The sequence below is a fragment of the Juglans regia genome, chromosome 16, assembly GCF_001411555.2.
Source record: "Juglans regia cultivar Chandler chromosome 16, Walnut 2.0, whole genome shotgun sequence".
Classification (NCBI taxonomy): domain Eukaryota; kingdom Viridiplantae; phylum Streptophyta; class Magnoliopsida; order Fagales; family Juglandaceae; genus Juglans; species Juglans regia.
Genome location: NC_049916.1, coordinates 21005607 through 21022053, shown reverse-complemented (window position 1 = coordinate 21022053; position 16447 = coordinate 21005607). Strand labels below are relative to the sequence as shown.

The following is a 16447-nucleotide window of genomic DNA, read 5'->3' as shown; positions in this document are numbered from 1 at the left end:
TTGATGTAAGTTTTATCCGAGGATGAAAATTAGGAAAAAGATGAACATGCAAAAGTTTCAAGTAGGAGACTTTGTCTATTAAAAGTTTCAGTAGTTTGCACTCTGATATAACTGATCAAATACAGACAAATAGTGAAGCCAGTCACCTTGACACCTTTTCACATAAGATCTAAACTTTCAGCTTCAAAGGTTGCAGATAGGTATACACAAATACCATCCAGTTAGCATTTTAAAACAAAAAATCCACTTAATCCACTTGCGAAATAAAAGAATAGAAATAATGAGTGCATGCTCTATGAAAATACAAAAGGAGATATTCTATATATATATATATATAATTCATCTCAACAACAAAGCAATGATTTCATTTATGAGCTAGCTAGCTAGCTCATATTAAATATATGTTTCTTGTCTCAAAACAAGGTCGACAATATATATATTAGGCAGCTAGGTATAATTAGAGGATTCAGAATTTAATTACTTCCCCACATTCAAAAAGAAGCCAAACATATAAATATATATATACCCAGCTAGAAGTAGCAGTGTCTTTAATACTTCCTTCCCTGATCATTTCACAGGGCAAAGCATCCAAGGTGACATGAATTATAAATTGGTTCAAGAGTGAGGTCGAGCTCATGATTCCTCCGCATCTCTGGCTCTTGTTCCCAGTCCGTACTGCCACTGCATAGCAGACATCCCAAATAGCATCTTAACTACACTGCCTCAAAACATATTTATATATGTAGTCGACTTTCTAGTTCTAGACAGTAAAAAAACTTGAACCATGGGATTTGGGATGCATGCATCCCATACTCTCGAACTGATCATTATTCACACTTAAAATATATAATAGGGTTAGGTCCAGTTGCATATAACATTGATATCATATTACTCCATTGATTAGTAGTACTGGAAGTGATGATATTTGACTATGTCCTCTGTAAAATGTTGAAAGTTATATATAATTTTTAGGAAAATGCTAAGGATGTGCATTCCTGTTGTTTGCTTTTTTTTTTTTTTTTTAAAGGAATGCATTCCTTCGGTGCAACCATTCGGTCTATGTAGAAGGACCCTAATTTTTGGGATGCACAGGAGAAGCTAGCGTAGGGAAGAGGAAGGCATTGTTATTATTTGATGTCATTGGCACGTCGGCCGCCCGGCCAACTTTCACATTTAGTTACACATAAAGAATAATTCTGGACAGAAATATATAGTGTATGGTGTAATAGACAATATATTGCACTGTCAGAGAGAAAAGCTTAATTACCCTATGTTTGAACAGGGAGGTTGCTGTGGTAGTAGGAACGATGATGATCCATTAGGGCCATAGTTTTGCTGCTCCCACTGTGCCTGTGGCGCCACAGTTTCCTCCTTTTCTTTGAGCTATTGAAAGAGAGAGAGAGAGAGAGAGAGAGATTATTTATTCTTTTCAATAAATTTGGCTAAAGCCCCCAGCTTGCTGAAGCAGCTATATATACTAAACTTGCGTGCATGCATGCAAAAATATATAGACGGGGTACGTCACCTTCTTTGCTAGGACGGTATTCTGCTCCTTTATTGCCTTCTCCTGCATGCATATTGCAGTCAATTAGCACAATGCGATATGAATTTCGACAGAGCAGTCGACTAGTTGTTGTGAACATATATAGAAATGCAAAAGCTCTTGGGGGGGATTTATAATATTAATCAAGATGTGCCAATGTCGATCGACCCCTTCAAATAAAATAGTATATATCATGCAGAAATGGGAATCATATATATATCCTCGGTGATTTGCAAAAACCAAAAGATGATTAATGTGCCGAAAGGCCTTGCCTTTCTCTGAAGATCCGAGATTCTCTCATGCATGAGTTGGGTCTGCAAGAGAGAAATATTTCAGTTCCATATAATTAATTATATGCATCACCGAATTAATTATAGAGAAATATTAATAATAAATAATATATAGCGCTAGCTAACGTACTTTTCTTGCTCGAATGCGTTTAAGAGAAGCATCAAGCTGTTGCTCTAAATGTTGTAGCTCCTTGTGACTTAATGATCCCAGATCATCCCCCAAATAGTGCCTGATCAAAGAGGTACTTTACATATATAATTAACAACAAAAGCATATATATATAAAATATATATATTTATATATATATATATATATATATATATATATATGCACACACACACATTGACCTGAGAAGATCAAGTTGTTCAACAAAAACTTTGGAGATCATTATCAATATTTAAAGTACTAACATTATTGGTAGTACTCTTTCAAAAGTTCTATTATTTTTTATTGTATATGTAATACCTCAAGGTATATATGGTATGCTAATTTAGTTAGAATATGGATCGGTAATTTTCAATATTAAGTAAGTTTAGTTATTCATGCACCTTGCAAAGGCCTACATGAACCAGTTTTTACAATGGGTAGCTCAAACTATCAAACTTCATATATATATATATATATAAATATATTAATTATAAAAAGTTGTATTAAAGTTCACCATTGATATTAAGATTAGTACTATACAAAAAATAGGTCACATGGCAAAATTATCATAATTATTTTTTATAGTTGGATTATAAAGTAATATAATATAATTAAAACTGATGGTTTACATTAGTGTGCAAGTACTGAATAAATGCAGGATGCTGCATGTAACTCCGATCCCCTAAATACATTTAATTAAGAAAACATGACACATGACTGGCACGGGTACTGTAATCAATTAATTAATTAAGCTAGCTAATTAATTAGTACATACCCGTGGTTTCTTTGCAAAAGCTCGACCTTAGCCTTAAGTCTAGAAAACTCAAAGCTCCAATTCCCCTGCATGCAGTTCAATGCATGCACAAGATCAATTAATTAAGAATTAACATTCAATTTTTTATATATCAATGAAAATAATCATTTCTTAATTACTAAAATAAATATATTCTCATCACAAATAATCATTTTGATGACAAATAATTATATATGTGTATATATATATATATATATAAAATACACGACATTAATATACCATGCATGCATGTTGCGTTTTTTATCAATGAACTTAGATATTGACAAATTATTACCTGAAATTCAGAATCAGTACTAGTGACTAGCTTCCCCTCTGCATAAGAATAGCTCTCATAGCGTTCAAGTATCTTTTCCATGCTGTTGCATAAGGAAAAAAATTAATTAATATTATCTATTGTCATTAATGCACATGAACTAAAATAGCATGCATGCAGTTGGTAACTCATGATGATGATGTGCATGGGAAGCTTTAAAATGCATGATCATCAAGAGAGAACAGTACTGATCAATGAGTAATGCTACATACAGTCGTGGAGTACGCAAACGCCGTGCGCCGTGCAGTCGTTTTGAAAAAGAGTGGGATCCAATATTAAAAAATTCATTTATTTTCATGTGGGTCCTATATTTATTCACTTTTTTCAAAACAATTGCACGGCGCTTGCACACTTACGATTGCATGGCGCTTGCACACTTACGACTGCAAGTATAATTTCTCTTGATCAATATTCTACATCTGAAACGCACGATCACGTACGTTAGGTCAAAAGTTTCTTATAATTAGTTATCACGTTTAGAGTCTTCATTATAAATTGCTAAACTAATATATCTATTGAGAAAAATCGAGCTAAAGTTTTGTATATCGATTCATTCTCGTTGCAAGTAACCAATCATAAATATCAGTTTTTCTTGCAACGTCGTAGCTGCGGCGAATGTCAGCAAAACATATACATGCATCTAGGAGATATATATGCTAATGCTACTTAATTTGTTGATCTGATCCTTACGATCGAGTACAGAGTATCGCTACTCATGTTAGGAGTCAAAAGCTAGCCACTAGCTACCGCGCGCGTTCTTCATTATGATGTTTAGATTAACGGTGGAAGAAATCATTTGGGGATCATGTTAAGCAAAGAAATTGGCCGGGGACAAAAGTTGTGGCTGTCAACAAGATCAAAATGGACCCAACAAAAAGTATGTAGCAACTGTACTAGCCCACCAGTACTATCTACTACAGTAACATGATATGTAATAATATTATTGATTCGGAATATAGAAACTTTTTTTTTTTTTGGCTGAATGAATATATATAAAGACATGATTAATTTAATTACTTGGTGATCACCGCAACTCCAACAAGTTAGCAACAAGCAGTATGAAATAAATATAGCATGAAGTACCTGCATGCAACAAAGAAACGGCGGCCGGAAATTCTAGTAACAAGAACAGCTAGCTAGAAGGCCATAACCATTTCCAATGAATATTATTTATAAGTTCATAATATTTCCAGCAAGAACATGGATCGACCTGTATAGCTGCAAATAGCACAACAACCAGAGACTCTAGCAAACGCCAAAAGCAACGTACACGAACAACAAATAGCAAGCTAATCAAGCTAGCTAATTTAACTTGATCCATCCAAGTGATATTTGGCTTAACATTAATCAACTGATACAAATTTTGGATAGCCATCCACAACTCACTATTGTTGTTGTGTTGCGACACTAGCCCTCCTCATTTGCTCCATGAGATGACTGATTCATGTATGCATGTGTCCAAAGATCATCTTTAATACTCCAATGGAAGGCCCAAATCACATGACTTATACTCCAAAAGGATTAGCCAATAATACAATTGGAGCCCCATTGAAACCTTATAAAGAGCAAAAACTTCTAATTCCCAAGAAATATGGGATATTATACATCACCTACTTTTATCCTTATCATATGGCGTATCACAATATCCTCTTTTAAATTCCCGACGTCCTCATCGGGCCTATCCTTCGTAAGTGGCACAACTTAAGTCTCACATTTCTAGTCGGGATGGGCTTTGATACCATTTGTAATGTCACAATGGAAGGCTCAAACTACATAACCTATACTCTAAGAGGACTAGTCAATGATACAATCAGAGCCCCATTAGAACTTTATAAAGAGCAAGAACTTCTCATTCCCAAGAAATGTGGGATATCATACACCACCTATTATTATCCTTATCATATGGGATATCATATCATCCCACCAAACTACACTAGCTTATGCCACGGGATCCTCTTCCCTTTTGATCTAAGGGTCTGATCATAAACACTATTGAAGGTGAAAGCAATGCTCAGATTACTCATTCATTGAGCTTTGACTCTCGTAGTAATATTTGGCTTAAAACCAACCTATAATTAAGAAATTTTGGATAGCCATCCACAACTCAATATTTTCTCTGGTGGCCCAATTCAACCCTGAACCAACAAAAATCGTATCTAGTTTCACTAGGATACTATACCTTGATACAGCAACAACCTCCCTACCAAATCTGTCAATAAGTAGGTTTGTAGGGTGGTAGTTATCAGTCCAAAGAAGTGGAAGAGTCATTCCCAATTAATGGTGTATTTATTTCAACCCCCTAACTAAAAACCTTGAGGATCTTGCACAACGACCACAAGCAATCATGGTGTTTTTGTTTTGTAGTACTCTAGGATAACTATAGGGATAGTGAATTTGGGATCCTAGATTGTTTAAGAGAAATGATTCCAAATGGCTTTAATTGTAATATTAATTAGTCATTTTACAATATAGTCTCAAATGTGGCTTAAACTTTTTTGGATCAATACATATGGTATTAGACCTAATCCCAACAAGAAGTGTGAAATTTGATTAGTTATCTAAGGCAATAAGAATGAAATAAAATACATGCCATGTTCTAGGATGCAACAGGCTTGATCATGACTTCCAATCATATGGTGTTGAATTCCCTTTACTAGTTTGGAGGCAACAACTTGTGTACAGATGGATTTCCCTTTTCAATTTGAAGATAGTTGTTCTGTTTTGGGTCACTAGGCATCAACTCGTGATTTTTCTTTTTTTATTTTTATATGCCTTACAAACTTATCCAAATAGTGAGCCTAAGTATGGTCCAGAGAGCATGAAAGTCAATGAATGAGCGAGATTTTATGAAGATGTTAGCTAATTAAGGAGAGGATGAGTCGTGGGGTTGAAGTAAAACATGAGCAATTTGTTCCCAAGCTTAGTTGTGGCCAATTTCAATGTGCTTTCTACATAACAGTTGTGTAAAATGCATTCAAATTGTTGCAAAAAAATATACAGGATGAGTGAAGGCAAATGCCAAAGGTCTTAGCAATGGCATGAGCCATAACCCTATATTAAGGTAATTGTGTGCTGAAGCGAGAGAAAATGTTTTTCATTTTAGCACACTAAAAAGGTGGAATTACTTTCCAAAAAGGTGTAGTAGCCTATGGTGGAGCATCCCAAGACAAGCGAACCAACCCAATCAACGTTAGCAAAGGCATATCAAAGAATGTGCTTGACAATTTTATAATGGCTCACAGTTGATTGTTACGTTAATTGTGATACAAAGTTAACGTTGAAGGAAAGATAAGGGCGAGTAAATGAGATATTGGAGGGTATTGACAATACTGCAATAAATAGTTAGGCAAGAAAATTGGATATCAATTTTTGTCTCCTTTGTTTTCTAGGACATTGACATGGAAATTGGCTTTCATTTTGTCATTGGACCACGTTGTGTGGAGGGGATAAAAACCCCCTCAGCCCAGCAGGTTGAGCCCAACAGGAAATAAGAAGTCCGTCTCTCAGCCGAATGACCTACTTGGCCCAGAACCCCATGAGAAAGAAGAAGCACATCTCACAACCCAAGAATCAAGCCAGTCCGGCCAAGAGACCCTCAAAATGATAAAAATGGGGATTGAGGAAAATAATGAAGCTCCGACAAAGAGTTGACGAAGGCGGGTGCCACCCATGTAGGTTGAGAGGTTGCCAGCGAAACTGTCAAACTGTCAAAGGTTCCCGCCAATTAAGTAACCTTCCTCTGATACGTAACATCACAATGGGTGTCTCAAGCACGCCCCAGATACTCATGCGTTATAGCTTGAGGACGTGCATAACAAGTAACCATCACCTGCACCTAGAGAGTGGAAAAGGCAGGCATCGCCGACACAGGCCGAAAGGTCGTCGACGTGCTTGTCAGTGACCCATGCCGCATTAGCCACTCTTCTTCGGTATACTACGTCACATTAAATGCTCTAGGTGGTTAGAGCATGAGGATGATGGGACTGCACCCTAGCGATGGGTGCGAGATGTTCCTCCATACCTAGTATAAAGGCAGACCACCAGGTACATACTAACTTAGGTAATAATCTTCTATAAGAATTTTGATCAAGAAAACTGACTTAGGCATCGTAGGGTCCCCTGACCACCCCTGAGCCTTCTTTTAATTTACAGAGGTGCAGGTCAATTGTCCACCTCCCCAGTTATCTGAAGAGACCCTGTGGTACGTACGAAACACGTCCAAAACATTGTGGAATATCTAAAACATACTTGGATTGAGACAAAATTAAACCATAAAAAACTAGGGTCACTTGGGTCTGTAAAAATAATGTAGTGGGCCAAGATTCATCATATGATCAATTCGGTATGAAGGGAGATACTAAAATTATTAAGGAACAGTGCACTCAACTTGTTAATGTCATATTTTTCTTTATAAGTAATCAAGAAATTTCATTTATAAGAAGAGAAGGCGTAGTCAAGTACACACGAAGTATACATGAGAAGTACCTAACTAGGGTTTGCAACCGAAAGTAGAAAATCATGGACATTTAATCCATTAAAATCAATGACCCTAGCCCATAAGAACAAGGTTTTAAAAAAGAGAACTTTAAGTTCATCTATTGTCCTCTCACAATCCTTGAAGTTTTATCATTTGTCTCCTGCCAAATGCACCAAAACATTCATATAGGAGTCATTCTCTAGATTGTTGCCACTTGTGGATCAGCTTAGAGGCCTCTCTAGCTTGCTAGAAATTCTACCAGCCTATTAGGCATGACCCATGATAATCTAATACTATAAAAAGAAAAAAATCATTTCACATGGTCCTCGCCACCTCACAATATAAAAGTAAGTGATCTACTGATTCATCATTCTTCTTACATATGCCACACCAGTCCAACGTCATTATCTGAAATTTTCTCAAATTATATGTTTGTCGAAGGAGGCTAGCTATCCAAATAAAACAAAACTACTTTTAGAGGAGCTTCGTCATATTCGTTCATGGAAAAGTGGTCATACCCTAGCTAGTTAGAACTTGCTAGAACAATCTGACTTTTAATCTACCTTTCTTGGAAATGGAGTTTATCTTTCATATGGTACCCTCAGGCTCTGTTTGGATGTTAAGAGTATCTTAGATCATCTGTGAATATCAGTGAAATAGTTTATAAATAGTAGTAAATAGTTTGTAAATAGTAGTGAACTGTTTATGAGTAATAGTGAAGTAGTATGAAAATGGTTGAGAACAATTGTGTTCCCAAACACAGCCTCAACCACTTTTACGAAATGCATATAAGCAAAGAACTGGAGATAACCTCCAACTCCCAATGTTATGCTACCCTAATGAAATCTATATGCCATTGAGGGTACGTAGACACAAGAGAAGACCAAAAGGTCATATACAGCTGCATCCTTCACTCATACAAACTAAAAATTGGTAGGTAATGTGTCTTTGAGGCTTTGTTGACACACCATTTGTCGTCCCAAATTTGACACCAGAACTATCACCCACTAGACAACGTACATGTCTTAGGAAGATCTCTCAGCATTTTCTAATATTTTTCCACAGACCAGCCCATATGGATTGCGTACCTCATTCAAGTACCATCCTCCCCAAACAGCCCCAAACTTCACATCTATAATTGTCTTCCATGTGGCTCTCAGTTCTTGTTGGTACCATCACAACCATTTACCTAAAAGAACTTGGTTGAAATTCATCATATTATGGATTCCCACTCCACCCCTAGATATTGGTGTGCAAACAATCAACCAATTCACCAAATGAAATTTGAACTGTTCCTCCACCCCACTCTACAAGTTGTAGTTTTTCGATATGGTTGGCAACCTTTATGTGGAGCAGGAACAGGGACAACAAATATGTTGGAAGGTTAGAAAGAGTAATTTAATCAAAGTAAGTCTACCCTTTTTAGACAAGTATAACCTCTTCCTAAAAGCCAATATGCGATCCTCATTTTCAATCATGGCATTCCAAATCCCCTTTGATTTGAAGGAAGCACCCAACAGTAAAGTTAAAATACTTCATTGGTAGAGAAGATACCTTATATATATCCTATGAGACAGACACCACATTGGGGAAAACCACCACCGGCACTAATTCAGACTTTGAACGATTAACTCCCAAACCAGAGAAAGCTTCAAAACAAAGAAGAAGAACCCTCAAAGATTGAGTGTGCCCAAAATTTGCTTCACAAAAGATGAGAGTATCATTGGCAAAAAAAAAAAGAGTTATGATAGAGCTATAATCAACATTCCCCTCTGAGAAATCATAGAGAAAACCACATTCCACACGGCCTGAAATCATCTTGTTTAGAACTTCCGTGGCGATAATGAAAAGTAATGGAGAGAGCGGATCATATCATTAACATATGATAAAATAACAAGTATTGTGTCATGATTCAAACAATGGTGCCTATTCCATTGAGACATGTTCAAATAGGAATCCACTAGATTAAATAGTATCTTGTGGGGTGGATTAGGGGACGAGTAAAAATTCCACTTGATTAAATGGGACAAGATTTGCACTCTCCTACCTTGTGGAGGCCTGGGGATTTGAAAGTTGAGTATTTTCAATAAGGTCATACTTGGAAAATGGTTGAGGCGGTACCTTCAAGAAAACGAGGCTTTACGAAGGACCGTGGTTGATGCCAAATTTGGAAGTACTTGGGGAGGCTGGATTTCTAATGAAGGGCGATGATCGTATGGTGTCAGGGAAGATACTCACGAAGGGGCCTAAAGTTGGATGATTGTTTCCTCTGCATTCTTCCATTCCTACTGTTATTTCTTTCGCTTGTAACACTGTAAACAATAAGGGTGAAGTATGGCACAAACGGTTGGGTCATCCTAACTCTATTGTTTTATCTCATTTAATAAACTCTAGTTTGTTGGGCAATAAAGATCAATTTTCATCTCATCTTTCGTTTGATTGCTCCACATGCAAATTAGGTAAAAGTAAGTCCCTCTCATTTCCCTCTCATGGTAGTCATGCTGAACGGTGTTTTGATATGATTCATAATATGTGGGGAATCTCTCCTGTTATTTCACATGTGAATTATAAATATCCTGTTACTTTCATTGATAATTATACCAAGTATACTTGGATTTATTTTCTATGTTCTAATTCTGAAGTTTCCTTTCTCTTTCAACAATTTATCACCTATGTTGAGACTCAATTTTCATTAGGGATCAAAATTTTAAGGTCTGATTCAGGTGGTGAATATATATCTCGTGAGTTTCTCCAACAAAAAGGTATTTTTTCTTAGCGCTGTTGTCTTTATACACCTTAGTAAAATGGTGTTGCTAAACGAAAAAATAGACGTGTTGGATGTTGTTCGTACGTTATTGGTTCAATCATCTGTTCTGCCTAAATTCTGGGTCGAAGCCTTGTCTACAGCAGTTTATTTAATTAATAGATTGTCTTCCAGTGTCTTGAATTTTGACACTCCTTACTTTCGTCTTTATAATCAGCATCTTCGTTATCTTGATATACATACTTTTGGTTGTGTTCATTTTGTTCATTTGATATCTCATGAATATCATAAATTATCTGCTCAATCTGTTAGGTGTGCTTTTATGGGTTATAGTATTTCACACAAAGGCTATGTTTGCTATGATCCATGCTTTAACAGATTTCGTATTTCCTTTCTTTGAAAATCAGTCGTTCTTTTCTACTCATATTGAGTCTTTACCTGAGATGCATGTTTTGCTGCATCAAACCTGACCGATTCAAACCTAAACTTGTGTATGAGCGACGATGACCAACTTTGCCCCTTCATAAGCCTGATCCACCATCTGACCCTACTAAGACTACCTCTTTACGGGTGATCCGGACTTCCACACGGTTCCTCGACATCGGACCAGAGTATCTCGTCACCCTGATTGGTATGGTTTTTTACATAGCGCTCTCCACGCTACTTTGTCTTCCATTCCCATTCCGTCAGGTTATTCCAAGGCAGTTAAACATGAATGTTGGCATGAGGCGATGGCTGAAGAACTTCGGGCTCTTTAGGACAATCACACATGGGATGTAGTTCCTTGTCCTTCTACTGTTAAGGCTATCTGTTGCAAATGGGTTTACTCGATTAAGCTAAGTTCTAATGGGACTTTGGATCGGTATAAGGCACAATTGGTTGCACTTGGCAACAGACAAGAGTATGGGGTGGACTATGAGGAGACTTTTGCTCCTGCTGCCAAGATGACTATAGTGTGGACTGTTCTGTCTATTGCTACCTCCCAAGGTTGGCCCCTTCATCAAATGGATGTAAAAAATATCTTTCTTCACGATGATCTCAAAGAATATATCTACATGATCAATCCACCTGGATTGCCATCTTCTTCTTCATTTGATGTTTGTATGTTGAAACGCTCATTATATGGGCTGAAACAAGCTCTTCGAGCATGGTTTGATAAACTCAGACCCACCTTGCTTCAGCTTTCCTTTAAGCAAAGTCAATATGACTCCTCTCTATTTCTCTGCAAGACATCCATTGTATTTTTCTTCTTTTAGTTTATATTGATGATATTGTTATTACGGAGACAGATTCTGCTTTGATTACTAGACTGCAGCAGCATCTTCAGTCCTCGTTTCATATGAAAGATCTTGATCCTCTTACGTACTTCTTGGAGTTGAAAGTTCATACAAATTCCTCCGGCATTTTTCTTAATCAACAAAAATACACTCAGGATTTTATTACATTGACAGGCCTTCAGGATACTTTTTCAGTGGATACTCCTCTGGAAGTAAACACAAAGTATCTTCATGAGGAGGGAGATCTCCTTTCCGACCCGACTGTGTTTCGACAGTTAGTGGGTAGCCTAAACTATTTGACTATTACTCGACCTTATATTTCTTTTGTTGTCCAGCAGGTTAGTCAGTTCATGCAAGCTCCACGTCATCTACATTTAGCTGTTGTTCATTGCATTATTAGATACCTTCGAGGGTCCCCTAGTTGTGGTTTGTTCTTCCCCGCTGGGACTCCTCTTCTCCTTGTTGCTTATAATGATGTTGATTAGACCGAATGTCCTGATACACGATGATCTGTCACGGGTTGGTGCATGTTTCTTGGTAACTCTTTGATCTCTTGGAAAAGTAAGAAACAAGATCGTGTCTCTAAATCTTCTACTGAATGCGCATACCATGCGATGTCGACTGCTTGTTTGGAGATTCTTTGGCTTCATGGGCTCCTACCTGAGCTTAGTTGTGCTCAGTCGGATCCTACTCAACTCCATGTTGACAATATTAGTGCTATTCAGATTGCTGCTAATCTCATTTTTCATGAGCGTACAAAACACATTGAGGTGGACTGTTATTCCATTCGGGAAGTCTTGGAAGCTCGTATTATTTCTCTTCCTCATATTTCCACTGACTTCCAGATAGCAAATGTGTTTACCAAGGCCATGACACAGCAACGTCATCAATTTCTTGTAGGCAAATTGATGTTTCTTGACCGACCAACATCAATTGAGAGGGGATGTCAGCAGGAATGTAGTTATCACTATACAAATTTTAGTCATACCTTCCTTACTTAGACAATATTTTGTAGTTGTAAATAGCTTGATCATCGCCTTGATTCTGTAAATTAGGACTTTTATAGCTTCCTTATTTAGTTAGATTTGATTGTTGTAATGGCTGATTTTCAGCCTTGTAATTAGTGATATTGTTCTATATTATGAGAAGAACCCTCACAAAGAGGTCATTCAATCCAATTTGATAGGTTCAACCTACCTGTTTCCTAATTGTAGACATTGAGCGTGAAGGGGCTTACGATAGGGAGTGGTGACCAAGGTTTTGAATTTCATTCCGTACCGGCCGGTACGGTCGAAATTTTTCGTACCGGCCGTCCGGCCGGTACAGGAACTATATACATTTCATACCGGCCAAAATACCGGCTGTACCGGCCTAAATTTCGGCTTGTACCGGCCTCAATTTCGGCCGGTACCGTCCGATATTTCAGCCAGTGTTTTTTTTTTTTTTCATTTTTTCAAACTATAAGTTTATTTTTTAACCCTCAATTCAGACTAAACTATTTATAATTTATATATATATATGTATTTATATATAATTTATTTATATATAGACTATTATTTTGAAATATAATTTTGAAATATAATTTATTTATATATCGACCATTCCTAAATGTTATCCCGAAACGGTACCGGTACCGAAATATTTCATTCCAGTGCCTTGACCGGTACAGCGTCCGGTACGGTATTCAAAACATTGGTGGTGACCCCTAGAAAGCCTAATCTCTGGTAGCAAGCCAATGAACTCACTGGCAACAACCCAAAAACAAAGTGATCGAAAGATCAACAGAATGATGATCTATATATTTTCACAATGGTTTTCTCTCACAAATCATAAATATTATATTTTTTATAAGTCACAATTATTATATTTCTAAAAATATGTCAAGGTTCGCTTATTAGAAAGAACTCGCATCCTTAAAAATCGTTCTTCCAGGCTTAACTTAACATCTCAAGCAATGTATAGCAGATTAATGATGAGTAAGTTTAATTACAACATAATTAACAGTTAGATTTAGTGAGTTACTTACAACATAAATCTCACATACATTAGTAAGTTTGACCTGGTAAGTTGAATCCAATGGTAGAGGTGAACAGAGACCATCGGGACCGACCATCACCGACCAAAATTGGCTATTGGATTTCGGAACCGGTGGAGAATCGGTTGGTCAGCAGTCCTTTTTTTCTTTTGTTCGGTGTTAGCTGGTGGTCCAAATTGATTAAAATCGATTTCGGTTCCGATTTGAGCCGTGTTTAAACCAGTGAACCGACCGATATAATATATTATTTTATCTTTATTTAAAATGACGTCGTTTTGCTTAAATTAAATGAGGTTGTTTTATAACGGTTTGTTAGAAAAAAAAATAATTAAAACAATGTCATTTGGTTTAATAAACTAAACGACATCGTTTGAGTTAGGGCCTCGCCCCTCCCCCTTCTTCATTTCTCCTCTCAACTCTCTAGCATCATTTCTCTCCCATCTCTCAGACCTCTCTCGGTTCTCCCTCCATCCACCGTTCGGCTATTAATTCGATGACTCTGATTGCCGACCCTCACTCGCTCACATCCCATCTCCCTCTCTCTCTCTCTCTCTCTCAAACCTTCTCAAACTTTCGGTAAGTTACCTAACTTGCATTGAATATTTGGGTAATTTTTTTGTCAAATCTCGAATATGTTATTTGGCATTGTTGAGCTGTAATTTCATTTCCAATTAGAATTTGTGTTCTTTCATTTTCTTCCCTTTTCTCGGAGGCCAAACAATTGTTAGATCCTATAACTCCTAAGATCTAAATTAAAATTGGACTCTAGATCAGTAATTAAAGGTCCAAAACCGACACTTAAATCGTCGAGTGACCGGAATCGAGCCGGTTGATCTGCATGTAGGCTTCATGAACTAATTCAGATTTTTATCAATATACCATCTTTCAGCCAGAATTTTCTCTCTATTTTATGTCTCTGTCTTTTTTTTTTTTATCTCAGTCTCGTAATTTTGTTGATTGATGCTTGATTCCAAGAAACCAACCGAAGCACTCTCAAGCCCCTTTCTTTCTTCAGCAGACAAACAGACACCCACAATGGCGCGCGCACCAGCTTCTTACTCTTGGGAAAAGTACGAATTATTTGGAAAACCAATATGAATGAATTGCAAACACAATCCTTGGCCAAGAGAATCTTATCATTAAGCTTCTACCCCAAAATAAAAATCGTTTGTTGTGAACTGACTAGATCCGGCATCAGCGCCCTAAGATGCTAGCCAACACCTTCGCAATACATTCAAAGATTGTGTTGCAGCAGGAATTAGGTCGAAAATCCTTGAAAAAAGAGTGGTTCACCATTCACTGCATGAATAGCTAGCTAGCATATGCATCAACCACAGGCGCTGCCATGCCCATTCGAGAAATCGAAACTAAACCCATCCGATCCCGGGGCTAAGGGAATTAGGGTTGCCTTCATCTGCTCGTATATATGTCATTTCCTTAGCCAACACAAATTGCTAATTGTTATCCAGCTCTTCTAAGGTCTGCATATTTTTGTGACAAATCCTTGTCTTCCTGCTATTCTGTCAATGGGCCTGCAGTACTGCACCAGCCCCTGAAGTGTCCCTCGCTAGTTCAACCCATTTCTCCCAGAGACATTTGAAAACTTGGATCATAACTCTAAGACCTTTCAAGTACGGTAGCTTCTCTAAGTGGTTTGACATGGTATCTTTAGCACATAGCATTGTTTTCTCAAGTGAAATCCATACTTAAAAGTACTTCAGCAAAATATATATATGTACTTTGTGTAATAGATATAATTTACTCTTGAGTTTGGCGTTTGTTAAACCAGGAAAGAGTAGTCTCATCTCCCGAAGTTCAAAGTCTCTTTCAGTCAGATATATATGACCTACCCAGGGCTAGCTAGCTTTACTTGGAATAAGGCTTCATAAATCTCTCTCCTAGAGCTTCTGAACTATATATAATATCGTGTGTGTGTGCACTATTATATTAAATATATCATGCAATTAAGCGATTCTGTCTCTAATAAAATTATTGCATTTATGACTGAAAGAGAAGGAGCTGGAGGAAGATCAAGAAGAATCGGAAGTAGAAGAATACCAAGAATCTGTGGAGTACTCAAAAAGCTTTCCCTTGTTTGAGAAGACAATCAAACCGACCTCAGCATCACACAGCACAGAGATCTCATGCGCCTTCTTGAGCAGCCCACCTCTCCTTTTGGAAAAAGTAACCTGACGGTTGATTTTGTTCTCTATACGTTTAAGCTGAACCCTACCCCTTCCCATGATCTCAGTTTCTCAAGAAAATAAGAGGAAAAAAAAAACAGGATCCAAGAAAATCCCAAAAAAGAAGGAAAGCAAAAACCACCTGCAACTGAACACAAACAAACAGTTAATTTGGGATGGTTGGGGGGGCGGTCTTCCTTCTTGCCAAATGTGAAAATGTTAAGAAAACAAGTTGCATATATATAGAATGAGGAGTGGCTTGAGAACAATGCAGAAAGCGGTTTAAGGGAGAAAACTAAATGGTTTTGGAAAAACCAGGGTAGTTTTAAGGATATGTTGTCGAGTTGGGATTGGTTGGCTGTACCTGGTAGCCCTAGTGGCTGCTGTTAGCTAGGGATCAATATCTTCTTTATTTTTTATAAAAGTAGAAGGTCTTTATTTTTTACGGTGTCAGACAGTCAGAGCAGGGGTTTGTATAGGAAGAAAGAGGGACCACAACACTGACATGCGTACTACTAGTCCTCCTGTCGACTTCTTGGCGTTAACGGCGCCCGCATGCCTACCGCCTACTTGATGTATACATACGAAGAATAATATTACGTA

At 37.4% G+C, this 16447-nt stretch overlaps 1 protein-coding gene across 1 annotated transcript; it reads right to left on the bottom strand.

Annotated features, from left to right (window-relative positions):
- Positions 1-338: 338 nt before the first annotated feature.
- LOC108989394 (agamous-like MADS-box protein AP1) lies at positions 339-16075 on the bottom strand. The gene is made up of 8 exons (XM_018962972.2): positions 15720-16075; positions 3070-3151; positions 2757-2821; positions 1964-2063; positions 1816-1857; positions 1526-1567; positions 1268-1383; positions 339-681 (listed from the first exon to the last, which is right to left on the bottom strand). The coding sequence occupies exons 1-8, from the start codon at positions 15902-15904 to the stop codon at positions 573-575; spliced, it is 741 nt and encodes a 246-aa protein (XP_018818517.1). The 5' UTR covers positions 15905-16075; the 3' UTR covers positions 339-572.
- Positions 16076-16447: the final 372 nt, after the last annotated feature.